Below are 27,800 nucleotides of genomic sequence, written 5' to 3' on the forward strand. Positions count from 1 at the left end.
ATGGACTGGTGAGCGAGGGGGTGAAGGGCAGCCTTCTGCAGAGCTGATTATACACGGGGACTCTGGATCCCACGAGATCGAGACACCTCCAGGAGCTACGTAATGCTTAATTACGTGTCTGGCCCCGGGAGGGGAGTTCGGTAAGATAGGAGGTTCGGACGGTAGGGCGCGAGCATACATATGCACTCTTAGTTATATCTTGCGGAACCTGTTAGCGAGCTCGACACTCTGCCCGTAGATGGGGTTCCTAAGAAAATATATTTCTTTATGTTAGGAAAGCTTTATCTTAGGAGCGTTATATCTTACAAATCACTACATGAAAAACAATTAAATATAAACTGGTAGTGGAAAATTAAATCAACCTTCATCAAAAATGTAGAACAATTCACAAAAAAATTATGATAATAAATAATGTATTAGTTTATAAAATGCATCACGAATTAAAAAGCTTGTCCTTGAAGAAACGTTACTACGGGAAACGTTTACTGCAGGAGAAACGTTACTGTTGTTTCCGCTTCAGTTGACTGGTGTATGCAAATATTTATTCCCATTGAAGACCCTACTGAAGCAGTGTATTTTTCAGCAGCAGCTGAAAAATACACTGCTAGTTTCATATTATTAAAATCGTTTCTATTTAATATTGGAGTAATGCAAGGTGAAAAATTATCATCGCTTTTATTCAAGTGCGCACAAAAAAAAAATTAGTTGAGAGAATGTAATCAAAACCAAAAAAAAGTAATGCAGTTAAATAGTCCTTTTGTCCCTACAAAAGGACTAATATTTATCTGCCTAGCATTAGCATATGATACTGCTATTATAGCTAAAGATTGGACGAAGCAAAAATAAAAATTAAAGAACTCCAAAAAAACAGTTAGCCAAAATAGAACTCAACATCTCCTTTGAAAAAAGCTATAAAAATAGTTACAAATATTAAAAAACTCATCTAAAAAGCTTGAAAATTAAATTAGAAAATCGAAGGAGAACACTTTAAATATTTAGGTCAATGGATCAGCTGGAACGCACATTGAAAAAGAAAAAAAACATATAGAATCTAGAATATTATAAAAAGTAAATAGCATTTCAGTTAAACAAATACACATATAAGAAGAAATCACTATCACGGAACTCAGAAATTAGACATAATAAAAATATAATAAAACCAAATCCCTATACTAGCTGAAACCCAAAGCTAATAAAGGATTCTAGATAACTTAGCAAAGAAAGAAAAATATAATAAAGAAAATATTACGCTCAAAATTTCAAAATAATGTGGTAAAACTAATCCCCAATAAAAGCCTGTATCTAAAAATTGAAAAACTTTCGGTTACCATCAGAAAAAGGAAAATCGGTTTTTAGAATCATTTCTTTAAATTAAAAAATAACAGGGTTACAAAACAAATATTTAAAATCATCAAGTATAAAGTAAATTTAAATAAATTAAATATTATTGACGAAACAACTGAAAATAGAACATATCTCAGAGAATTACTAAAATACTCAAAGAAGAACAAAAATGCAAAATAGAGGCGAAAGTTTCGAGAGAAAGCAACCTCTGAAAGAATAAAAACGGTTGGGAGCCAAAAAACATAAAAAATAATTAATTCAACATACTTCAAAAGTGGGTCATTTGAAAAAGTGAACCGCGATTCAAAAATTTGGTTTTTGAAGACAGTGTCATTTTTCTGCAGATAAAAAATTAAATCGATATGGAATCTCGTAAAGAAAAAATCCGCTATCAAGAAAGATTCTAATTATAAACGATTAAATTTCAATAAAGATTAACTGACAAATTATTTCCAAGTTTCGAGTCATTGTAAAGGCGTTGGCTTTTATGTGGCTTTACAGCCAGTTTTATACACATACCCAAACCTGGCAGTAGTTGGAAAACTGGTTGGAGAAAACATAACAATACATTAATAAGTATTTTACAAAAATCCAACAAATATCTCATTAATGAGAGCTTTACTGCAAGTAAAAATTAATTTTGCAAGTTTTTAAAATCCTTAGTTTTAAGAAAAAAAAAAAATATCAGAAATCCAACATTAATTTATAAAGGGATGATTAATCTTAACTGTATTCTTTAAATATAAAAATAAGATTATTGGAATGAGGTCATGGATTAGCAATAACAGATTTTTAAAAAATCTTTCTTGAGTTTGTGAAAGTTATCAAAATTCATTTCCACAATCGTGGAAAACAGCTAAAATCAAAAGTGAAGGGCTCAGATCTTCAACCAAGGGATAGTTTCAAGAGTTGATTAATTTCAGAAATTTAATTTTAAAACATGATATTTAATGCAAAAACTGTTTAAAAAAGGGATAAAACAAAGTCATGTAAACACTCTTCCAATGCTTCTTTTTATATTAAAGACCTACCATTATTACTTGATTAAGAAGATTCCAATGTTTTGAATACTGTTAACATTTCTGTACTTTTATCTAAAATTAATTCGTATATAACGCGAAAGAAAGCAAGATTGATTAGCTGCAAATTCACGGATCAATAATCAACAAAAAATTACTTCAATTTTAATAAGTCACATTTGTTATAGTTTTCAAGTAAAGTAAGAGGAATTAAAATAAAACAATGACACCTTACCAAAAATTTGAACTAATTTTGCAGAAATTGAAGTGAAGAAATGTTTTAAATTATTAGATTAAAAAATTCAAGTGGAAACTCATATGTATCTATACATGTTACAGATATTGTACGATTTATAATGAGAAAACTCGAAAAAAAAAATTCTAACCAGACCACTGTTAGAGATTTTATTATAGAAATTCTCTGAATATACTCTTTTGCCATACTTTTTAGAGAAATTCATCAAATGCATAGCGCATTTTGAAACTAGAAAAAAATTATCTGTCCGGTTCCTCTTCAGTTAACCTAAATAACATTTTAATTGATTTCAAAATTTACCTTATATCAATACGTAGGGGTTATTTTACCATCCTACCCTCAAAAAAATATAAATTAATTATTAAAAATAACTTTTGCCAGTTTTGCCTCAAAAATGAATATAATAGCAGTATTCTTCTAATAAAAATTATTTTTTATGTTGTTAATTATTTATTATAAATTCAAATTTTAAATCGATGTTAGACCTGATCGGCGACTGGATAGAAAAATTGTAATCAGGCTAAACGGCTAGTGAAATAAAAGTAAATCTGAATAATCAAGTCATATTAAGTTTACATTGAGGAGGAGTGACTCCCGAAGTCCACCTGGACGGGGTCGTCATCCGCATTCTGATCAAGTCGGTACCTAGGGGTCCACCTTGACCGTCGTTTAATGTGAAAGAAAAGAAAACCACTTAACAAGCAGCTATCGCTGTTCAATAAACTTCTGATATACAAGGTGACTTTAAAACTCGTTTGGATGTATGAGGTACAGTTATGAGGCATGACGTACTAAAGTAACTTTGAGATTATGCAACATTTTCATAACAAATTGGCATGATCCATTGCAATGGACGAATATCTTAGATTGCCTTATATTCGTGACGAAATAAAACGGTTTGGTTTAAGTTACAGACAGCGATTAGACACTCCACCGAGTGTCTAATCGCTGTCTGCTGCTAATCGCTGAGATTGAGTGTCTAATCGCTGAAATTAATTGCTAGAAAAGTGGTGACTTTTCTAGTAATTAATCTCCTAGGCAAGAGTGAAGATGTCCGGTCCGGTGACTGAAACCGCCAACACGTGTTGGATTTAGAAAAAGTGAATTACATTTGAAATAGTTCGGTATCAGACATGCGATAAACGACTTTGCTAAGCCTTAGAGAGGAGCCTAGTGTCCTATTTCTTTCCATAAAATTGTTATGCTAGTCTTTTGTTTATCTATTTTTTAGTAATGTTGTGGATTCTTTTTTGGTTTGTTTTTTCAGTAGACTACTGTGATGTACTGAGTCTCTGGGATCTCAGTTAATGCACGTGTGTTTATTTATGTAGACTTTTTATGTATAGGTAGTTTATTTGTGTATGTACACTTTATTGAGGATGTTCCCAAGAAATCCCTCTTCACGTGCTGTTTAATGCAATGTACTTGTTGTTCTTTAATCGGAAACGTTTATAAATGAAAAATTTGTAAATAAAAAACAAAAACATATATCGTTTAAAAAATTGCAAATATTTTATTACAGATATAAAAGCTAAAAAATAAAATGTTATTATACAATGTTATTAATAACGATCAACAACGTGTTGTGTCTATATTTAAAATCAAATAAATGTAAAGTTTACTTTTTAGTCTGTAACGAATAGCTCTAAAAAAATGTTGATTCTTTAATAAAATATATTGAAGATATATGCTAAAGAAATAACTAAACTAGCAAAATTAAATACTCAGTAAATTTTTTATAAAAGAATGCGTATTTATTTTTGAATGGGTGCAATAATTTACAGAGTGTATCACCAAGTTCATCCGGGACTTTCATAACCTATTCTACTTGTGAAAATAATGGAAAACGTTCGTATAAACATATGTTCTAAAGTACTTCGTTGACAAGTTACGGATAAAGAAAGATTTCGCTGGGATTTCAGCTACTCCGGTTAATCAATTCGTACTGAGATTATTAGAACTTTAAATAAGGAGCAAAATTAGTGATCTCTTATTGTTTTTTACATGAAAAATTGAATAAAATAGCTCCGATACCGTATCTGCAGCAGTTTTTGAGAAATCTGAGATGAAAACCAATAGATTAAGTTAAAAAAACCCTATTTTTTATATTTGACTTACACAAACTTTGTTAAGCAGGTAATAAACACGTAAAACTTTTAAACAAAATTTATAGATAATTTAATTCTTAACAAAATGGTGTAAGATAAATTGAAAAATAAATTTAAAAAATAATTAAAACAATGGTTTTCTTTTAAAACGAAATTGCTCTAAAAAGTAGAAAATCATTTTTCAGTGATTATAAGATAATCAAAATAATTTTCAACATTTGTAAAAAGAAAACCAATGTGCGCTCATAAAATATTACTTTGTCCAATCATTTTAATTTATGTTCACAATTTTAACTTTATGGATTCTGACAGTTCGAATTCTTCAGTGATATTTTATGAGCGCACAATGGTTTTATCTTTGCAAATGTTGAAAATTATTTTTGTATCTTGTAATCACTGAAAAATGATTTTCTACTTTTTAGACCAATTTCGTTTTAAAAGAAAACCATTGTTTTAATTTTATTTTTTAATTTATTTATTTTTTTAATTTTTAGTCTCCCGCCCGCACTTGTTCATTCAAATGCCATCAGTTCATTCACACTGGTGTTGTAAAAATAATGATTAATTACTGAAAAATGATTTTGTTAAAATAACAAAAGACGGGATGCCAGATGATTTGGTTATAGTAACAGAATTCATTTACTTACGATAAAAAATCGGTTTGTCGTAGTAACAAATCTGATAACTTACAATAACAAATCAGTAACGATAGGATGTAGTAATAAATTTTGTTATCGTAAAAAAAACGTTTAGCTGCCACAACAAACCCTTAGTTACCGAAACATATGATTTGTTATCCGCATGTAAACAAAGATATATGTTTTCACAATGACCGCCATTTTGGATTTAGAACGATATTAAATATGCTATATATTGTCATCAGAACTTAAGCTGTGTGCAAAATTTCAGCTTGATTAGATAACGGGAAGTCAATTTTCAAATACTAATACGCCAAATTTTAATTACTAAATTTGATCTATACATATTTCAAACATAAAAAAACCTCTGAATAAAACAAAGTAAAGTTAGAAAAATTCGAATTTTATTAACAACTAAATTTTTACAAGTAGAACAGTCTATAAAAGTCCCAGAAAAACTTCGTGATACATTCTGTATATGTAAATGAAGTTATTATTTTGTAAAATATGATTAAAAGAAGCTCTATGTTTTTAAACGGGTGAAAGAAAGGAAAATTAAGGGAAAGATTTCTTAAAATTTTCAGAAAACTTTAATACTGAAATAAAAGCAGTATTATATAATATTAAAATAAGAAACATATTATTGGACTGCAGAATACGTTATATTTATAAATAAAAATACTTTTACAAAATTTCCTGTGAAGAAATAAATAAATAGCTAACTATTTGTAAAAATCAAAACATTAACTTTAAGTAAAATATTAAAATTAATTTTGAAAATTATAATATTGAAAACGAATAAAATAACTAATAAAATCTCTCATTTACAAATTATTGGCGGATTAAATCAATATACAGAAATCTTATTTTACTATTTATGATTAAGTCTTTTCAAAACAGTAAATGATGAAAGATTTCAATGAAAAATAAAATCATAAAGACCAAAATCAATGTCTCGAAATAAAAAAAAATTAAATCTGAAGCTACAATTTTACCTAAATAGTCAAAGTATAAAATAACTTCTAAGTTTTATTACTGAAATAAAAGTAAAGATTAGAAAATATTTTAATAAGTTTACAATTTTTTATAAAACTCTCTTTTTTGCCTGGGGATTGGATTATAGAGATTTCTACGTTTTCCTTTAATTCTACTAGATTTCTATTTATATTCTCGCGCGCACTCAAGCACGCAAGAATATAAATAAATAAAAGAATCTTTATTTCCATTTTTTCTTGTTTTATAATTAGTAGTTGAATGCTGTTAGAAACTGGCATTAAAATGACCGAAAATTAAAGATTGATTATTTATTCAATTACAATAATTCTATTTTACTATCACACCATTAAGTATAATAGTACCTAATAATAAAGATTTTATTACTTCAGGGAACATAAAAGACATTATTAATCAAATGTAGTAATCAAACTTCAGAATTCATTAAGTAATTCATACTTAATGGCGAAATTAAAAAAATCTAGGAATTCCATAACTATCTGAACGCTAGAAGGTCATCTAAAAAAGTAAGTGTATAAAAAATAAATGAAGAAGAATATTATAAAAAAGGAAAATTCCAGAATCTACTACACGAGTTTACTTATAGTAATGTTTATGTAAATGAACACAGTAACAAATGGAGATTATCTACCATATTTACATTTAGTCTGCTTTGCAGTATGATAAATGAATATTAAACTAAATAAAAAGTGGTTTTTTGTATTTTTAACTGTGATGTAAAAAACAAAATATTCTTTTTCCTAACTCCTTACTATCTTTTTTTTTTAATTAGGTTTTTTCTTGTTTCTTTTTCCATATTTTCTTAATTTTCTCAGAATGCACCAATTTTCCTTCTTTGTTCGTTTTCTTCTGCTGCTCTTTTTCCTTCATGTACAAAAATCTTTGTATAATAAAATATTTTTCTAAACTTTATTCTATCCAAACATTCTCTTCTTTTGTTCTTAGGTTTTCAAGTTCCTTTTTCATCTGTTTTATGCATCATGAGAGAATTTTTAATATCCAAATTTTTTCGAAAATTTTATTTATTTAGTAATTTTGAATTAATACGGATAATTTGTCCGAGAAATTTTATTCTCTCTTTTCTAATCGCAGTTTCTATATATTTTTGGGTTTTATTAATTGTCTTTTTTGATTTTAGTTTGTACCCTTCTATCTTTCTGGGACCGTAGATTCTCCTTTGGATTTTCCTTTGGATTTTCCTTTCAATTATGAGGAAATTTTCTGGGCCAGTCGGATTTGCTGTTTCAATTCCAAATAAAATGACTGATCTGACTCAGTATTAACGTCTAAATTTTTCCTTTATTGACATTTTTTTTTTTTTTTTTTAATTTCTTTGATTATATTAAATTATACTGAATACTTTAATTCATTCGCATTTTAGTTTTTTCACAAAAAAAATAGACGGTAAGGAATTTTAAAATAAAAATTTATTAATTATACTAATTAATTCATTAACCGGATCTATTGTTGATAAATACCACGAATTTCATCTGAGAAAAAGAAAAATAAGAACTGATTGTTGCAAATAATAATAAAATTGAGCATCGAATGACGTAAACAAAAAGTTATCCCAAATAAAAATACATTCGCTTGCGCTCATATACGCTCACAGCACAAAGTTGGCCAGAGAAAGTATAAAAATTATAATTAAAATTTAATTAGAAATTATCAGTATTAATATTTATCAAAAGAAGGTAATTTTTAATAATTTTATTTGTTAAAAAGATTGCTCGATTTAACATAATAAAATTAAAAACATTTCATTTATGTTTTCTTCCATTGAAGTAAATAATGTAAATAAGTGCTTAAAAAAATTTAAATAGATGCTTAAACAAAAATATAAATGTAAACATTTTTCCTTAATCAGTGGGTACCTCCATCAGTTAATTAATTGTGATACTTTATAACTTTTTAAGCAGCATACTGTCACAAGTTGTTTTTCTTTCCCACGTCGTTCTCATACCAAAACGAACGTGAGCGCCTGACAAAATAAAAATTTCTACACTTTACACTACACTCTACACATATCAGTTAATTAACTACATCCCAGATGTGTTAAGCAGTAGATTCTGTCATTAAGAATGTATGAGTGTACTGAAAAGTAACGCATAAACTAACTCTAAATATATAATGAAAGTAGAGTGATGCGAATATATATTTTAAATGAAACTGTTATTTAGCAAAAACTTTGAAATATACTTAATTATAACTTCTGTTAACATGTTTGATTGGCATGCATTTCAGGTCGATAAATAGATTAAATAAGGTTGCCATACCACTCAAAACAGTATCATACATAAATCCGAATGCTAGAAGGATAAATCAATTCAGATTATACTAATTAGTTCATTAACCGGATCTATTGTTGATAAATACCACGAATTTCATCTGAGAAAAAGAAAAATAAGAACTGATTGTTGCAAATAATAATAAAATTGATATAGTAAAGAAAATGAAGAGTTCTTTTGTCATATTTTGACCGAAAATAGAGGCTAAGTGCACCCTTAAAATCTTGAGGATAAAAGCAGATCATGAAGTACCACCACGAATCACATCGCAGAAATTTAAAAATGGGGTCTTTAATCAACAGATTCTTACGGTGGTATTTTTGGAATCAAAAGCCTGTCCACCTAAGAAATTTTCTGAAGGCAGGAAGTATTACTAATTCGGCTATGTGGGTTGGGATCCATACAGCCGAACGGTCAACGTGACCCGCCTTTATTCTAAATGCCAAGGTATCTCATTCTCATTCTGATAGTGATAAAGAAGCGAAGCAAGTCAGATAAAGAAAGGTTGTTTATATTTTTGATAAAATGTCTGGCACTGACGATATGCCAAATCTCTTCCACGTTATAGGAAAAAATATCTTTAACCGTGTGTAAGTGTGTACATATTTTACCAGTTATAACAACTGTATATCTTAAAAAAAGCTTTCATTCTTAAGACAACCAAGTTTGTGTATTGCTTTTCATCCAATCGCGTAAAAATGGAATTCACAATATCATAAGTCTGATACATATTTATTTCCAGGTTTTAGTAGTGAGAGATAAGCGATTGTAAAGAGGAATCTGACAGGTATATCTATGAATTTTAATCGTTTAATGCATATTCTACTGTTTACTTTATTAAATATATGTTAAAGTAATTAAAGCATGTATGTTAAAGCATTATTTAGTAACCTTAAATATATTTTAAAGTAAACAGTAGAATATGCATTAAATGATCAAAATTCTTAGATATACGTGTCAGATTCCTCTTTACAATCGTTTATTTTAAATAAAATCTTTTATTATAACAGTTATTATGAAAAGCTGCCTTAAAGTACACGACTGGTTTATCAGTATAAAAAATATTGTCGTATTTCAAACAGTAATATCTTACAAAAATTAATATCAAATAAAAAAAAAGAATAATTTTCATTTTATGTAATTTTAAATCCCCGATAGTTTGCTTAGGATATGTTTTAAGCAAACATTTAATTTATTGAACCATCATTTTTTTCTTCATACGACTCCTATTAATTTTTAAAGAAAGTAAAATTATTACATCAGTAATAACTCCTAAAGGAACAACTAAATAAAATTAAACATTTAAAAAAACCCACGTAGAAATTAAATTGGATAATTAAATATTACAATATTAATTAGACAGACAGAAACATTTAAAAGTTATTTTGAAGAACCATATCTACTGCAGCGCTCCCTGGCGGCTTATAATCGTAAAACTAATCTAAGAAACTGCTCTGAGGTGATACCTATGAAATGCAAAACTCGCATCAAAATCGGGCCAACCGTTTTAGAGAAACACATCTACTGCAGCGCTGGCTAGTGGCTTATAATCGTATAACATATCTAAGAACCTACTCTGAAGTTTTACCTATACAAAAAACCGCATCGAATCGATCCAGTAGTTTTTGAGGAAAAAATTAAAAATTCTAACACACACACACAACCTCTTACCCCAAACGTATATACCGCTCCTGTTCCGTCGAGGGTAAAAAAATTTAAGATGTTTTTAGTTCGTTACATCAGTTGCTTTTAACTAAAGATCAGAACAATGGTTTTCAGTTAAATTATAAATCAAAATGAATAAAACTTGTTACTTATTGATCATTTTCTAGTTTACTTACTTATAATCAATAATCTATTTTACATTATGGTGGTAAAAAGAGTATAAGGATATAATACAACGATTGTCATACGGTTGTAAAATAAGGTTTTATCTACTATAAAATTACTATTACAGTATTATTTATAAAATGAATGTCTTTGTCTACATACAAAATAATATTTAGGTACTTACACTGATGTTTGCTAAAAATTCAAGAACCGCTGAGCCAATCTGAAAGGTGCTTTTATTACTATTTGTAATAATTAAATTTTAAAAATCAAGTAGATTAGAAGTAGATTTTTCTAGATAACTGCATCTCAGGAATAGCGGTAAAGCTTAAGCACAGAGTAATTTAAGGATCACTTTCGTATAATAATTAATTGGATCGCTGAATAAATCACATTCATTAAAAGATTGGTAGCTTTTGGTTCTAATGTGTATAATTTAGAGAAAAAGATTGAACTTTATTTTGCAACTGCATATATCAAAATTGGATAAAATTTTCTCGAGATATCAACTTAATTGTATTTCATTACGATTTTCATAGGTAGATGAATGACAAATTCTTTCTACTATAAAAAATAATTTTACTACAAAGAAATTATTTATGTTTTTTTTTTTTGTATCTTTAGGTTATTTTTACTTCCATGAAATTCTAAATAAAAAGGGGTTTTTCTTTAATGGTTTTATTTTTGTTTCAACCGTTTATCTCGACTTTGTTAACTAACGATTGTGATGTCTTTAACGATGTCAGTTATGTCTTCACTCGAAATATTTATTACTCGCAAATGGGTTGCCCCTTAAAAAAAATTGAAATCCAACCGGAAGTCCCTTTCTCCTTTTTGTGATGAACAGGGGTTTGTTAAATGTAGTCTAAAAACAGTGTTAACAAATTTCAACGGGCAAGAATATTAAAGCAAACAAAATTTAAAAACATTTTCATGAGAAATAATAATTTTTAAATTTTGACGGACATTTCTCTTCAGAGTAATAAATCTGTTACCCAGAGGAAAGAAAAAAGTACAGCTTATATACATTTGATTTCATTGTAAAAATAATTAGGTTACAAGAAGTAGGCGTAATTAAATTGTATACATTTTTTTGATAATTTTATCTCGGATCATTGTTTATTTTCATCATTAATTAATTTTTTTTTTATCTATAACCTCTGTGGGGTCAGTAAAGTTATTTATTTTAAACAAAACAAAATGTATGTCTTTTATAAAACAAAATAATATGATTTTTAAGTTATATAAAAATACGTATAATAAAATTTTAAAAAATAACGAAAAATATTTCGTAATTAAAAAAAAAACAAAAAAATCATTTTTTTGTGGGTTTAAAAGTTCATTATTACATAATGTATAAATCTAGATATTTCTTGATTAAACTCTTAAGTTAAAAATATCATTCATTAAATTAAAAACTATATGTAATTTTTATAACAATAAAGTCTTGTAATTATCTTATTTTTAGCGAACGTTTTACAAAAAGGTGAATAAAATTAAGATTCACCGTATATAAATAACAAATAACAACTAACTGAGTTTGTAAACACAATATTATTTGAGCGGCATAATTAGTTACTTGGAATTCCCCACAGTGATGAGTATAGTATGATTTTTCTCAACACGTTGGCAATGACCCTTCACTTATAAAATGATGTTGTGATTTTTTTCATATCGTTAAGAGAAAAGCTTTAATATTAAAAATACGATTCCTTATTCGACTAAAGAAAACGATGTACGCACGTATTCGTAGATAATGAGGCAAACTACATAACAGATGTTTCATCAGGTCAAAGAACTCGTCAAGCATTTGAACTTTTGATATCCATTCAGAAAAAAAAAAAATAAATAAATTTGACAATTATTAAACTAACAATAAAATAAATGTTTACTAAATATTATTGCACTAAATATATATATATATATATATATATATATACTTTTTGTAAAAGGTTATATAAATAAAACAAAAAATTTGAGATGTTCCAAATTTATAAGTAAAAATGCTGATAACAACAACCTTGTAACACTTTCCTTGCATTGGTTATTTATTCTTATATAGTGGAAAAATAATTTATAAATGAAAAAATTACCTAAGATTTCATTTTTGGCGTGGAGGTAAGTTATAATGAAGTTTCATTGTAAAATTATTTATTACCTGTTTAAATAAACCAAAATAATTTTGAAAATTCAAAAAAATCGGTATTTTTATTTTTTTCTGCTCCAAATCACCTCCAAAATCATCTTACAAGAATTTTATTTTTATTTTTACATATTTAAAATGTAAAAAGGAGGAATGAAAAACAAAAATTCCACTAAAAAATATACGACCAATAAAAATTATCCTAAAAGTTCTTTTTGATGGTAGAGGGGAGAATTATGATGAAATTTTATTTTAATATTTTTATTAAAAGTTAATTAAAATAAATTACTTTAAAAATTTGAAATTTTGAAAAGTTTTGAAATTCAATTTAATAATCGGTTCCTCCAGCCACAGTATTGCCCCAAAGTATATTTTTGGGACACTTACACTACTACTATGCTTAGGAAGACATTAAAAAAAATTCGGTTAAAATACGTGGAATAAGGTGCTGTCCAGTAAGAATGAGGTTGCTGAAAATAGCAAAGATGATTAGAAAGACACAATTTTTGTATAGGTATCGTATTTTAAGTCTGGTTTATCGGTCGTAAATCAGGGTTTTGAACACTTTTCATTCTTCCTATTGTAGGAATGAAATGGCCATGACGTCATGTCATGACCAACATCATTGCATTATGACATCTGTGATATATTACTGTAACACCTTCACAACTGAATGTGTTATTATATATGTTATTTTTAATCATCGAATTTGCTAATTGCTCGAATTTTTAACTACAACTAGGTATACAGTATGTTAAGAGTAATACACATCAAACATACGGAAGGATATATGCTATTAATTCCAAATAAAATTCTACACTCGCTATTTTTTTTTTCATTGAAATTTTAACAAAATAGCTATGTACATTGAGAAAAAATTTTACATTAAAATTTTACATTTTAAAAATGGTACTTGCTCTTCCTAGGGTTATCATGAGATGGTAACTCATGTATTTTAATGTGACTATATCCGAATCATAAATCATTTTTAATATCAGAATGAGAAAAAAATTTTAATAATATTTTGTTTCGATATGCTCACGCCCCCCACAGGTTGAGAAACACTGACCTATAGGATGGATGGCAGAGACGCTACCACTACGCCACAGAGATGAGTTGTAACTGTAAAAATGTAAAACAATAAAATTGTTAAACTTAGCAGTGGCTAAATGAGCTTTTCCACCACACAGAAACAGCTCTTTGAACTCTGAATAAAATGGGAAATGAATTTCCATTTGTAACTATAATTTTTTAATATTATACTATCATATAATATATATATATTTACATATATTTCATTACTATATAATCTACATTTTACGGATACAGAAATTTTCATCCATTATAACCATACATAAATAAGTTTCATTAACGGCATTACTAGTTTCAAAATTGGAAAAAAATGAATGCAAGAGTTATATAAAATAATTATGTGCTGTACATTATATCACATTAACAACAGTCATTAACATCTGTAAAAAAGTTTCATAAAATTTAATATTAGCTGGCGCTTATAATTAAAAAGATAATTTAAAGAAAAGCAATATGGTATATTATTATTATTGCAATTTACTTCTGAAAGTTTCCATTGCAAATAAAGTGTAATTTATAAAACGAGGACTCATCTAATAAACCATTAAATTACTACTACGAGTAATTTCAAATACACTTAATAGTTAATTAGTTTATAATATATTTAGATTTATTAGAAAAAAATAAACTGTTAAATAATTCTTATAATATAACTAGGAATACGTCAGACTTCACTTACGTAATAACTAGTCTTTCCAAAGAATAAATACATCACTGTCATCTTTTTCTAATGAAACTTAATTAATGTTTAAATCAAAAGTTCATGAAAATCGTGTAAACTATACACAATATGTATACCATGTACAATATAAGTTTTAAAAAATAATTAGAGACAGTATAACAGATAAGCTGGTTGACGAATTCCTTTTTACAGTAGGCTAATCTATATAGAATAAAAAAACTGCCTGTTTATAAATCGTCACATGGAAGATAAGATTTAATAAAGCTAAGTCGAACCGTACGACATTCGCAATGAGTGGAGGAGACTGCCTACGAGTCCTCCTTAATCCCGAATTTTAATTCCGCGTACTAAAAGTTTAAAGTAACTGGATCTTTACCTGGATCGTCGTTTGATGTGGAAACTTCAAATGAGGGAGAAGAGAAAGCAACTTAACACGTAGTTCAAGTAAATAATGGTTGGTGGGCAGGAGGTCCGAGTTATCTTTGTATAATAAGCTACTTTTATACTCAGCTATTCTGAAACCAATATGGACAAATAGCGTCCAACTATGGGGTATGGCAAGCAAAACAAATGTTGAAATCATACAGCGGTTTTAGAAGAAACTAGTGAAGTGTAAACCTGAGACGCCGTGATTTGCTAAAAACTGAAAACCACAAATATTTGGATCTACAGCGCGTCAAGGAAGATTCACAACGTTTCAGTTTCAAATATGAACTTCAATTAAATGACTACGTTAACCGCTTGGCCATAAATCTCCTAGACAACGGTAAGAATGTTAGAAAGACTTAAACGGCTATATGTTCTGGACCTTATTAACTACAATGTGGTTACATCCGCTGATTGCATTACTCAATCCCTCATTCCTTTCCTTTCTGTTTCTGTTTTCACTTTCATTTTTAATTTTTTTTTTCTTTTGGTTTATTTTTTATTTTCTAAGTGTTTCATCTGCCTGCTATTTTTATGATTCTAGTAATTGTTATTATTTTCTGCTGTACTGGTAATAGTGCACAGGTTTTCAAACTATGTAACTGTACGTTCTACGGTCTAGCCTCAGAAGTTCTATTTAGTTCTAGTATATAATTTTAAAGGATTTTCAATGGGGATTCCTTTTTAATGTGTGTGTGTGCGCGCGCGCGCGCGCGCGCGTGTGTGTGTGTGTGTGTGTGTGTGTGATATAATTTACTTAACGTTCCTACATAAATGTAACCGATTATAAATAAAAATATGATACAAAAAATATAATTTTATATATCTATAACAATAATATTTATTTTTTTTTGAAAACAAAGGCTGATGCCGAGTTATACTTGTAATGATAAAGAACTTTTATAGCTCGTCAAAAATGCCGTAATTGCCACAAGGACTCGAACCTAGAACTTTCGCATGAAATACAGAGATGTTACCACTCGGCCACGGAGGTTAGCCGATTTGTAGGGGTTATAATAATAATCTAAAAAATAAATCTTTTAAAATAATTACTTGTTAAATATTTTATATTTAATGAGAATATATAAAATATCTTCTGTAATTTTTATAAATATCAGTGAGTTATGGCTATTTAGCTGTTAAAATAAGTCTGTAAGGTGAAATTATTATTGTGTTTCGCTACTGTCAAGGAGGTTTATAGGTTCTTTTTTTTTTAGTCTTCTTTAATATTACATGAACATTTACATAAGCATTATACCACATTTACACAGAACATGAAGAGAGTCTTAAAAAATAATTGTCATTAAATAAATACATTAAAAATGTTAATATTAGAAACGACAATTACACTTTATTTAACAGCACACTACGTAAAATAATTACGATATTCTTTTTTGCAAAATTAAAATAATTACCAGTGATATGGAACCTGATTTGAGTTTCAATCATATACTAGCAGCAAGGTTGCAGCACAAACTTATCCCAACAAATAAAAACAAACTTTTTTTTGGTTTTGTTTTCTAGAACTGATGTATGAGAATATAAAAATTCTGCTTAAGAAGTAAGCTATTTATACCAAAGTGGTTTTTGAAAGTCTAACATCAGCTGATTGATATAAATAAATACATTAAGACAAATATGACCAATAGCTAACATTATTCGGACTCATATTTTATTTATGGATGAAAATAAAAAAGCATTTTAGAGTATTATTGCTTGCTTAGAAGCTAAAATTCTATTTAGTTTCCTTGTACTTAAAGTATTACAACATGGTATAGGTAACAGACGAACAACATGAAGTTGATCAACTATTTAGTATCAATGTGCAAGTCAGTTCATTCATATAGTAATACAAATTGCTTAAATCAAAAGAATTTTTAAAAATTTAAAAAAAAACACTGATCTACAAGATTTTCGGGATACGTTAATGAGTGTTTTATGAAGTATTTTTAATGCTGAAACAGAAAACGTAATCAAAAATTCTCTATTACGTCACGTTTTACATTTATCTTATTTTAAAAATCTCTGTTATGTCATTTTTGAAGCATAATAGAAGCGAGGTTGTAGAGTACGTTACAAACATACCTGATATGAATAAGAGTGTGTAATCAACCCAACCACATTTTAACTAATAACTCATCGTAGAATAATATATCTCTCTCTGAAAGCACTCAATCTCTCAGTGCACCTAAAATTACTGGTGGTTAAACTCGCGTGCTGAAGTACGTGCTTAATTTCATATTTTAGAAACAGAAATAAAGAAGAATAAACACGAAATATCTCACTATGAAAACTCTGTTTTGTGATATAGGAAGTTTGATGTCTATCTGGATGTTGCTTATAATTTTGATTATTGATGGTTATTCACCGATTCGTCAAAACCGCATTTCTTAAAAGCAGTGCTACTGCTTAATTAAAAACAAGAATCTTTCTATACTAGTAATTCATGTTGTTGGAATGAAAGCATATGAAAATAATGACATATAATATTAATGCGTAAAAAAGACATTTTCATTCCTGGACAAAAAAAATTATCTACTTTCGTTTAATCAACCCTCAGCAAATTATTTTTCTGATAAAATTGGAGTTGATGAATCTTTTTAAAGTTCTGAATAAAGAAGGAGACAGATTTAAATATTTAAGACCAAGTTAAGTGTAGCCAAATTAAAGAGGTTCTATTCCTTAGGTGTCAAGTTAGAATATTTCTTAATGACGAACATTTCGGTATAAAATTGAATAACGTAGAGCTAGCCGCATGGAGTCATTTAAGGATGTAGTGGTTTTCTTAAAAATAAAATATCTTTTAGTGCAAAACTTTTTATTGAACTTTAAATACTTCGATTTTCGAATGTCATTAAAAGTTCATTATTTGCATTTCTCATCGTGACTTTTCCCACCAAATTTAGGTGCTGTAAGTGATGAGCAGTTAGAACGAGAACGCTTTCAGCTAGGTGTGTTACAAATGGAGCACCGTTACAAAGGTAGTTAGGACGAATCGATGATTACTGTTGACTACTGTCGATTTCTACAAAAAGAAGATCCTACCGTACACCAGAGGAATAAGCAGTTTATTAGTTCACCGACTCCAGTTATCAAAGGTTTTAGGTAAGAGTTCTTTTTTTAATTTAAAATAAAATATAAATATCGAAAATATATAGAACACTACAAAATTTATTACACCTATAAACTTGGTCATTTTGAATATTTCATATTATTTAGCAATTTCGGAGGGTGTATAACAAATTAAAATATAAATTATTTCTTTTTAACAACTTATACAACAGTAGTTATCAAAGCGACAACACATAAGCATATGATGTAATATATATGTTGAAATACATAACTTAATTAGCTGAAAGCTTTCTTGGCTGTTTATATGAACTGTTTTGCCTTACAACATTAATGAATACCCTAATTAGGATAATCTTGTGATAAGCTATTTCTAAGTTATTGTGTAGTATGTACTGTATTATATACTATTATGATGAAATTAATTAACAGAGATGCATGATCCCACGTAAAGTGATAACTAAAAATTTGACAAACATTTTTATCAAATTTTTTGAAATCAAATACACAAAGAAACATTTATAATTTAAATTACAATAATATAAAAAGATTCTACTTAAGTGAATATCAATCAAATTTACTGATTTCGTCTATTGATAAAGATATTCCTGTATTTGCATTACTATAAATACTTGTAGCGATACTAATTATATTGGTAGTTATTTGATCAAAATTCTTTCTTCTCATGATGCATGAGCGTTTCATAAACAAATTGTGAGAACATGAAGCGAAGGAAAACGGGTAAAAAAAAGAAGCAGACAAAAGTAGAGGATGTGAAAAAATAACAAAAAGGAAATGAGTAATTAATTGTATCCTTATACAATTTATACTTTACCTACGCACTAGGAATTTGTATTATAAAGAAATATAGAAGTTAATTACATTCAGAAAGTGAATATTGACCATTAAATTATTATTGATGTATCCCGCGACACACACCACAACCTTTTTGTAAGATTATTTCGGTAAATCTTATAACCGTCAACTATTGTATCAAAAATCCATTAAACTTGAGTAAGTTACTGCAATTATATCTCTCCATTTTGAATGGAAAATGTAATCGATAGATGAAGGGGAGTTGGGCCCACAAGCTGATCTCAGACGTCCGGAGATAGCTAGACCGAAAGCACGGGAAAAGGGATAAGAGTTGAACCGGTTTCATTACCTACCGGTCGCGGGTGTTTCAAAGAATATCGGTGTACACGGAGGTTGAGATCGTCCGCAGAATGTGACTGTTGTGCATAGGATAGGGATGCTGGAGGGAATTGGCGTGTTTTCTCTAGATATCATGGAGACCATCCTGTGGATCGAAAAGACGTCGCACACTGTGCTCGCGATTTTGTTGAAGATTATCTGTACGAAGATGTGCAGAGGTATTCCCCTGAATCTCCCCGAAATAAAAAAAAAAGAATTTACATTTTTTCCCTTTTTTTTAACGGATGCAATTATATTTTTTAATTATCAATCATTGTTTTCAAATTGCAAAAAACTAAAAAAAGTTATCGAACAATTTTAGAAAGTTCAGTTAATGCGTAGAATGGGATGGATTACTGGACTGGTTCATTTTTACTGGACTGGAGGGCTTCTGGTTCTGGTTACTGGACCTTCGACGGCCTGTCGCGGTACACTACCCTCAACGCTGTATTGCTGACAGTGTCAAAACTACTTCAATAATCCAGGTTGAACTACTGCGCATCTATATATTTATGCTTTCTAAATTATTAGATAACCTCGTTTGACTACTTTTTAACGTAAGAAGTAGACAGCTGATTGAAATTTGGCTTATTAAACCGAATTTACAAGTTTTTATTTATTTATTTTAAATAACCGTTCCTAACTGAAATATTTATTTTCTACGAAACCGTTGGAAACTGGAAAATGTTGGTCTAAAAATTGTCCAGGTTTAGTATGAAAAAAGCATTCTTTATTATTACGTGGTTAATTGCTTGGTGCGTTTTACACAAGCGCAAATTCTAATTATGTTAAAAAGTGTATAATAAAGGGTACTTTATTTAGTTTTTCGTCAGTTGTTTGTATAATAAATTCAGCAATGATATGAGACTACATAAGTTAATAGTAAAGTGCTCTGCGATATAATAAGACCATCAAAATATTTGCCTTAACTGTGAAACATGTTACTAAGTTTCAAACTCTTCGGCAAAGGGATATATCATGTTCATATATTGGAATATAATATTATCTGTGTTGTGTGTAATAAGATTATTAAAGCAATAGATAATGAATACTAATGAAGAAATAAAACAATGTTACCGATGACGCAATAAACTGAATTAAAATGCAAGGATTGAACATACCAATAAACAGATAAGAATAAATATTCTTCCTTAAAAGATATGAGAATTAAATTTAGGTAATCTTGAAAGTTGGTAATGCAAAAAGAGCGTGAATTCGAAAGAAAAATAAGAAGAGAAGTACAAGAAGGATGGAAAGAAGAAGAGAAAAATGAGGAAGAGAATAAAGAGAGAGAAAGAGAGAGTAGAAGAAAAACAGGGGTAGTGGATGATAATGGTGAGAAGGTGAAATGAAAACCTCGAAAAGTGGGAAAATTAAGAAGAATGATTAAGAACGAGGAAGAGAAGAAGCAGAAGAATGTGACAAAAATAGGGAGAATTGTAATATTCAAACTTAAGAAACACTCTAACGAGCAATCTTTATCATTTAAGATAGCTTAATTCTTAAGATTCTCAAATCAGAATGCACATACTCATGAAGGTGTATTTTATAAGGAATCATCATCTCTAAAGGATCACTCAATGTAATACCGAGTTCTAGAAGTACTTTTCAGGGAGCAAATGATCTCTGTCTATCTGTCTAATCATATAATTTACGCAATTTCTCTGAATGACTGATTGCAGAGATCTAAACAGTATTTGAAAATTAATGTACACTAATAACAAACATATACATTTTACTTTCTTGTCAAAACATCTTGATTGATGTCTTTTAAATTACCACTCTATGCACTGCATATTATATTAGTATAATATGTGGTATCTCATTAGTATATCTGACATTGTTACGAGAAAAAAAAAAAAAACGCTAGAAAACGAAAAAAGAAATCATTAAATCTGAAATTACTTCTAGGTAAATCAGATTCACCCCGGACAATGTGGTGAACTTTATGCTTCGAGGGGACGGCCACTGGAAGACGGTGACGAAGTAGACCACACAAATCCTCAGACCTAGGGAAGAAACAGGGAGAAAACAGAACTAATGGCTCCATAGTTAGGCTCATGTATTTTACAATAAATATGTAACTTGTATACCGTTATATCTTTAATTCTTTTAACTTATGTAATAATATGTAACTGAAACTTATGAAATATAAATGTAATTTATGTAACTGTACTAATCAATTTAATCCATAATATTCTCTTGTAATAATTTAATGTATGTATATATGTAACTTTATGTGTACCGGATTAATCATGCAACAAAAGAATAGATGCAGTGAAGGTAATAACTCAAATATTGAAGAGATACAAATATAAAGCGAAAAGCATTGATCCAGAATGTAGGGACCGTTATGATAACAGAACGCAAAGTGTAATAGTGTCTGAGGACTGAGGAATAATCTTCCTTAAAGCCCTCAATGGGAGCTATATTGAGGGCTTTAAGGAAGATTATTCCTCAGGCTGGTAATTTAGTTTTTGTCGTCCCAATAATAATATTGGAAACTATATAAAGAAATTAATATCTTATTTGCGGAGAGACGAGGAAGTAGCGGTTAAAGTGCTTACAATCCCAGTTGAAGGTAAAGCTATACAAGGCAAGTCTGGACAAGCCCATATTAAAAAGTCGACACCACCGGCAGTTGACAGTCGTACTGTGGTTATCAAAGCAGCTGGAAAATCCTATTCTGATTTACTTAAAACGATGAAGTCTGCAGTAAGTAGCGAAGATGCAAAAGAGGTCATCTCCTTACGTAAGGGCAGGAATGAAGAACTCCACTTGAGAATTCAGGGAGCGCAGAAAGCTGCTGAGTTTACAAGTAACCTACGAGATAAGGCGGCAGATTTGCATGTTGACCTGCGTACAAGAGCGGGAAGGCGCACAATAGTTCACATCAGGGATGTAGAATATGACACCACTGAGACAGAAATTTTTGCTGCAATTACTGCAAGAGTAGGTACTGATGAGGACATCAAGATATCGTCAATTAGAAAAGGGTACGCAGAGACCCAAAATGTTACAGTTATCACCTCGTATAGGGCTGCCTGTAAGCTGGTGGAACAAAGGTTGAGGATTGGCTGGGTTAGGGAATCAGAGGAAAAGTGCTTCAGATGCTGGAATACTGGACATCGTAAACATGAGTGCAAGGGCCCTGACAGAATGGATCTCTGCTTCAATTGTGGGGGCAGAGACCACAAGATTGCTGAATGCCGGGAGCATAGTAGCTGCCTGGACTGTGGGAGCCAAGAACACCGTACCGGAGGCTGGGGGTGCTCAAAACATTTAAATGCTTAGGGTGATAATGGTTAACGCAAACAGAAGCACCATGTCTCATGATTTGGTTAGTGAACTGGTCATAGAGCAGAGGGCTGATTTACTGATAATCACGGAGCTGAACAAGTACTTTGTTGCTAGATCAGGCTGGATGGTGGATACAAATGGTGACGTGGCAATTATGGATGTAAGTGGCAGGATAGCATGGAGATTGACGTCCAGATCTGGAGGCATGTTGGCGGTGGAGTTGGATTCAACACTAGCGATTGGTGCCTATGTGTCTCCAAACTGTGACATACATGAATTTACTAGAAGACTAGACATAATACAAGGAGTAGTAAATAACGCTAGGAAGAAAGTCATTATTCTAGGTGATTTCAATAGTAAAGCGATTGCAGCAGGGAGCGCATACACCAATCGCAGAGGTAAGATCCTTACGGATATGATGGGGGCAATTAGCTGTCATTGTGTCATGAGGCGAGAGGACACTCGTCAGTCTTGGACTTAACAATCATAGACGATAGATGGAGTAGGGAACACTGGGACTGGCGAGTGTTACCACATGATGTGGCGAGTGACCATCATGCCACTATGATTACCATAAAAGGCTCAGACTATGTGACTAGAGAGAAAATGCCCTATAGTAGTTTTACAAAGGAACAGATCGAGATCATAATCGATAGAACGGCCGAAAGGATTATCAACATAGAGAATCTGACACCAGTTGCCCTGACTAACGTTATAAGACAAGAAATGGGCAGAGTAGCTCACAGAAGAGCCAATAGACACTCAGTGTATTGGTGGAATATGGAGATTGAAACACTGAGAGGGCTCCTACAATCGTGCAGAAGAAGGAAGCAGAGACTCAGAATGCGAGGCGGACAGGAGTACGAGGAGGCATCTCTGGCTTATAAAGAGACCAGACGGGCCTTAAACAAAGCTATTCGTATGTCTAAGAAAAAACAGTGGCACAGACTCTGCGAGGAGTTAGACGGAGACCCCTGGGGACAGGCATACAAAATAATCACTAAGCGATTTGGAAGGCGTCTGCCCGTATTAAATAATGAGCAGGTAGAACAACAATTTAATGAGCTTTTCCCCGGTAGATTAGAAACTGCAGGAAATGTTATATATTGCGAACCCAGACGCTTCACGTTCTCCGAACTGCACTTGGCTGTAGCACAACTGGGTAATAGGAAGAGCCCGGGTCCAGACGGAATTCCAGCGGCACTCCTTAAAGGGCTGATAAAGAGAATTCCTTATGAAATGCTTGGTGTTGCCAGCCATGGATTAGAAAACAAGACATTTCCAGTAATCTGGAAGGAATCTAGGTAGGTGTTTATCCCAAAAGGCACAAATGAGAATGGAGAACCTTTATACAGACCATTGAGTCTTTTAAATACCATGGCGAAGGTAGTGGAGAAGATGCTCGCTGGCCGAATCTTTAAGGAACTTGAGGAAGCAATAGGCATTAGTAGAAATCAGTTTGGATTCATGAAGGGTCGTTCGACGATACAGGCAGCGACAAAGGTGATCGACTGGGCTAAGGATACTAGGAGCGGCACATGGAGAACGAGGCGTATTCCCGTATTCATAGCTTTAGATGTAAAAAATGCATTCGGTTCTATTAAGTGGGAATCAATAAATAGGGCATTAGTGGAAAATTGGTATCAGTCCTTATTTAAAAAGGCAGATAGGGGAATACCTCTCAAATAGAGAATGCTTGGTGGAGACGCAGAGTAAGTGCCTACGTTTCAATATTTATGGCGGTGTGCCACAGGGGTCTGTACTGGGACCCTTACTCTGGATACTGGCCTTCAATGGGATATTAAGACTAGAGTATCAGGATGGGGTACAAGTAATTGCCTATGCCGATGACCTGGCGATACTCATCAAGGGTAAAACAACTGTCGATGTACAAGAGAGTGATAACAACACGTTACGGACAATAGATAATTGGTTGAAAGAGAGGGGACTCCAGCTGGCAATAGAAAAATGTAAATATATTATGTTCACAGGGAAGAGGATTTTAGACCGTCCGGCTATCCAAATTGGAAACCAACAAATAACAGAGGTCGAAAAGATTAAATACCTGGGTGTGACTTATGAGAGGAATTGCCGGTTCACCCAGCATATAATAGACATATGTGCCAAAGGTGAACAGATGACTAAGAATTTGAATAAAATAATGTCTTCGCAGAGAGCTCCAAGACACACTAAGCGAAGGGCGATAGCGTCCACAGTGACAGCTATGATGTTATATGCAGTACCAGTGTGGTGGCACTCAGTCAGGGTTAAAAGAAATTTGAACAGACTGGTTAGTACTCATAGGAGGCTGTTGCTGGGGGTTGTTTCAGCTTACAGGACGGTCTCCTATGAGGCGTTGTGCGTGTTGTCTGGGGTGCCACCAATAGACTTAATGGCCCTAAATAGAGTCGAGAGGGCGCAAGGCCTCGAAGCAAATGAAGCAAAAGATAGACTTAGACATAGATGGCAAAATAGATGGCAGGAGGATGGACCAGCCAGACGCACCAAGGAGCTGATTCCAGATCTTGCAATATGGTTAGACAGGGAACATGGTGAGTTAAATTATCATATCACGCAGTTTTTTACAGGTCATGGCAATTTCAATGAGTACCTCCATCGTGTTGGAAGAAGGCCAGGTCCAGAATGTATGTACTGTGAGAGAATTGACAATGCAGAACACACATTTTTCTGCTGCGAGAGGTGGGCAATTAAAAGGAGGAACTGTGGCATAATAGGTATGAGCCCAGCAGAGGTCCTAGAGCACATGTTGAGGAGCGAAATAAACTGGAAGAAGGTTACGGAATTTATAGTAGCAGTATTAACAGAGAAGGATATAGATGAAAGGCGACTAGGTTACTAGTGTAGAATAGGGTAGGGTGGATAGCCTCAGTGATGGGAGACGGCACGCTGAGGTGTGTCGTTCTCAATGATCCACTGAGGACTCCAAGGGTTTAGGTAGGTTCCGATGAAGAAGAAGAGTAAGATAAGACCCGGTGCCACGTTACGGCTATTTGAGGTATGTCGTGGTTTCCAAATGGGCAAACAGAAAATCACTCAAAAGAGCTGACACCGGCGAGCCGACCTGCCATGCCGGATGTTCAGCCGGTAGGCGGAGAGGCTCGTTAGAGTTTACCAGACACTCCCCTGGGTGGCGCAATACCAACCAGTCAGACCGGCCCATGGGAGTAGAGTGGAAAAAAAAAAAAAAAAAAAAATGTGTAATAGTGTCGGGTACGAACAAAAACGGGATAATGTGGGTGTGTTAAAAAAAAGGGATGAATCGTGGCAACGATTAGGGCAAGGGAGGTAGCCTCCATGCACAGGATGTACTGGTCTACATACACGCAAGAGTGTCTGGGTCGGCGCTGCCCCCGATGGTGGTATGGTGGACCCTCAACTTACGAGAAGGTCGTGCGGGAACTCCTGGTGCATGAAATACGGATCGAGAACTAGTAGGCTAGGGAAGGCCTTCCCTTCCCTAGCCTACTAGTTAGGTCCCAGCAGAGAGGCATGTAAGCTGTCCAGAAGGGAGGCTGGCCTGCTTCAGTGAAGCTGGGGAGAGCCCCCAGGGTGAGGTGAGAGAGCCCCCAGGGGCTCACCCTTGGGTGAGCCCCTTGAAGGGCAAGACAATGACGGCAGAAACTGCTGCCACGACACGCTGCGACTGAGTTTTGCTTAATTGCGAGGACCGATTGCCTTGGCGGTGTTTCCTTTGCAGAGGTATCAGGTGAAAACAAAAATATTCAGTGTGTTTTTAATTCAATTTTATTATTTCTTTATTTAATTTTGTTATTATTAGTGCAGACCTAATGTTCAAAAATGTATCATTATATGAAATTAAATAAAAAAAATTTAACAAACCAACAAACTGCATTATTCTCAAGAGAAAAACAAAACATTCCATGCAGATCTATTTTATAAGTTACGCAAAAATCTTTTTCCTATCCTTCAAACTACACATTTCCATGGAACAATGTGTACGATTCATATAACTTATAGCTTAATAAAAAATATTTTTCCCTGTCATAATAAATTTATTATACTTAAATATTTCTATTTCTTATTATTTTGAAAGTTTGATGTTGAATAACGAGAGAGAACAAATATCCTTTGGTGAAAGTTTACATTCATAAAATTAAACGGTTACTCCCTTTAGCTGGACATGCCTTAAATAGTTAGCCTTATGACCTTGAAAAAAGTTACAAGGTCACACGTGTAACTAGATATCTCAATGTACAACTTTCCGCTCTTTTCATTGGTCGGGTCAAATCATTCCATTTGAAAAAAAATCAATTTATCCATCGATAAGACTGAATATAATTAACCCAAATTACCGTTACATCCTCATTTGTAGCGATTTGTATTCTACACATCCTATTGTCACCGAGATGGATAATGTAATCGCTGAGTTAAACCATCGCAACACACAAGTGAGTTTCTCCTGGATCCCTAGCCATATGGAAATCCAGAGTAAAAAACGTGAGTATTCCGCCGCTAAAGACACATGAAGCTAATCATCTTTCACCAAATGTGTTACTTCTACCGATTTCATTAATTCCATTAAACATACTTCGAGAATGCTGGCAAGATGACTGACTGTTACAGTAGATAATAAACTCCGACACATCAAGAATACTGTGCAGCCGCGGAGCTCTTCAATCCGGAATAAGCGTAGAGAAGAGGTTATTATTTGCCGTTTGCGAATAGGGCATACTAATCTTACACACGGACACCTAATGAGTCACACCGATGCACGCATTTTTGTCCGCTACAACTGCCAACTAACGATGCACCACATCCTCGCGGACTGTGTGTGTTGTACATTGTTGCTACGTAAATTTAAATTAGGAGCTTACATCCAGGATATTCTAGCAAACAATACGATGATACTATCGAAATATCTTATTGTTTTTAAGGCCTTGCATCTGTATTCGACTATCTAATAATTACTTAAATACGTTGACTTTCGTAATATTGTATTATTACTTCCTTGTACGAAGTAAAGAATGTACTGTGATCGCGAAAAATTTCGGTTTTAAGATTATAACGGAAATATTCATTTTGACCATCCCTCGATCCATTTTAACTAGTTTCGGCGTGACGTCTGTACGTACGTATGTATCTCGCATAACTCAAAAACGATTACCCGTAGGATGTTGAAGTTTTGGATTTAGTAAAATTGTAACATCTAGTTATGCACACCACCTTTTGATTGCAATCGACTGACCCCAAAGTGTCGAAAAAGCCCAAAATTAAAAAAAAAAAACTGGATTTCTGACTTTTTCTTTACTGCAGTAATCTCTTATTGAGAGCTCTTATTATTCGAACCGATGTTCAAATGCGATTTCATTTTTTTTACTTTTTTTTTAATTTAAATATATTAATTTATTAATAATT

General features: G+C 31.7%; 1 protein-coding gene across 1 annotated transcript; it reads left to right on the forward strand.

Annotated features, from left to right (window-relative positions):
• The first annotated feature begins 22,428 nt into the window (after positions 1 to 22,428).
• LOC142321236 (uncharacterized) lies at positions 22,429 to 22,884 on the forward strand. The gene has a single exon (XM_075359232.1). The coding sequence runs from the start codon at positions 22,429 to 22,431 to the stop codon at positions 22,882 to 22,884; it is 456 nt and encodes a 151-aa protein (XP_075215347.1).
• The last annotated feature ends 4,916 nt before the right edge of the window (positions 22,885 to 27,800 follow it).

This window comes from Lycorma delicatula, chromosome 3 (genome assembly GCF_047948215.1).
Source record: "Lycorma delicatula isolate Av1 chromosome 3, ASM4794821v1, whole genome shotgun sequence".
Taxonomy (NCBI): Eukaryota; Metazoa; Arthropoda; class Insecta; order Hemiptera; family Fulgoridae; genus Lycorma; species Lycorma delicatula.

Bases quoted from the DNA above. Each gene is read 5' to 3' on its own strand.
- LOC142321236 (XM_075359232.1), top strand. From the start codon at position 22,429: ATGTCTCATGATTTGGTTAGTGAACTGGTCATAGAGCAGAGGGCTGAT.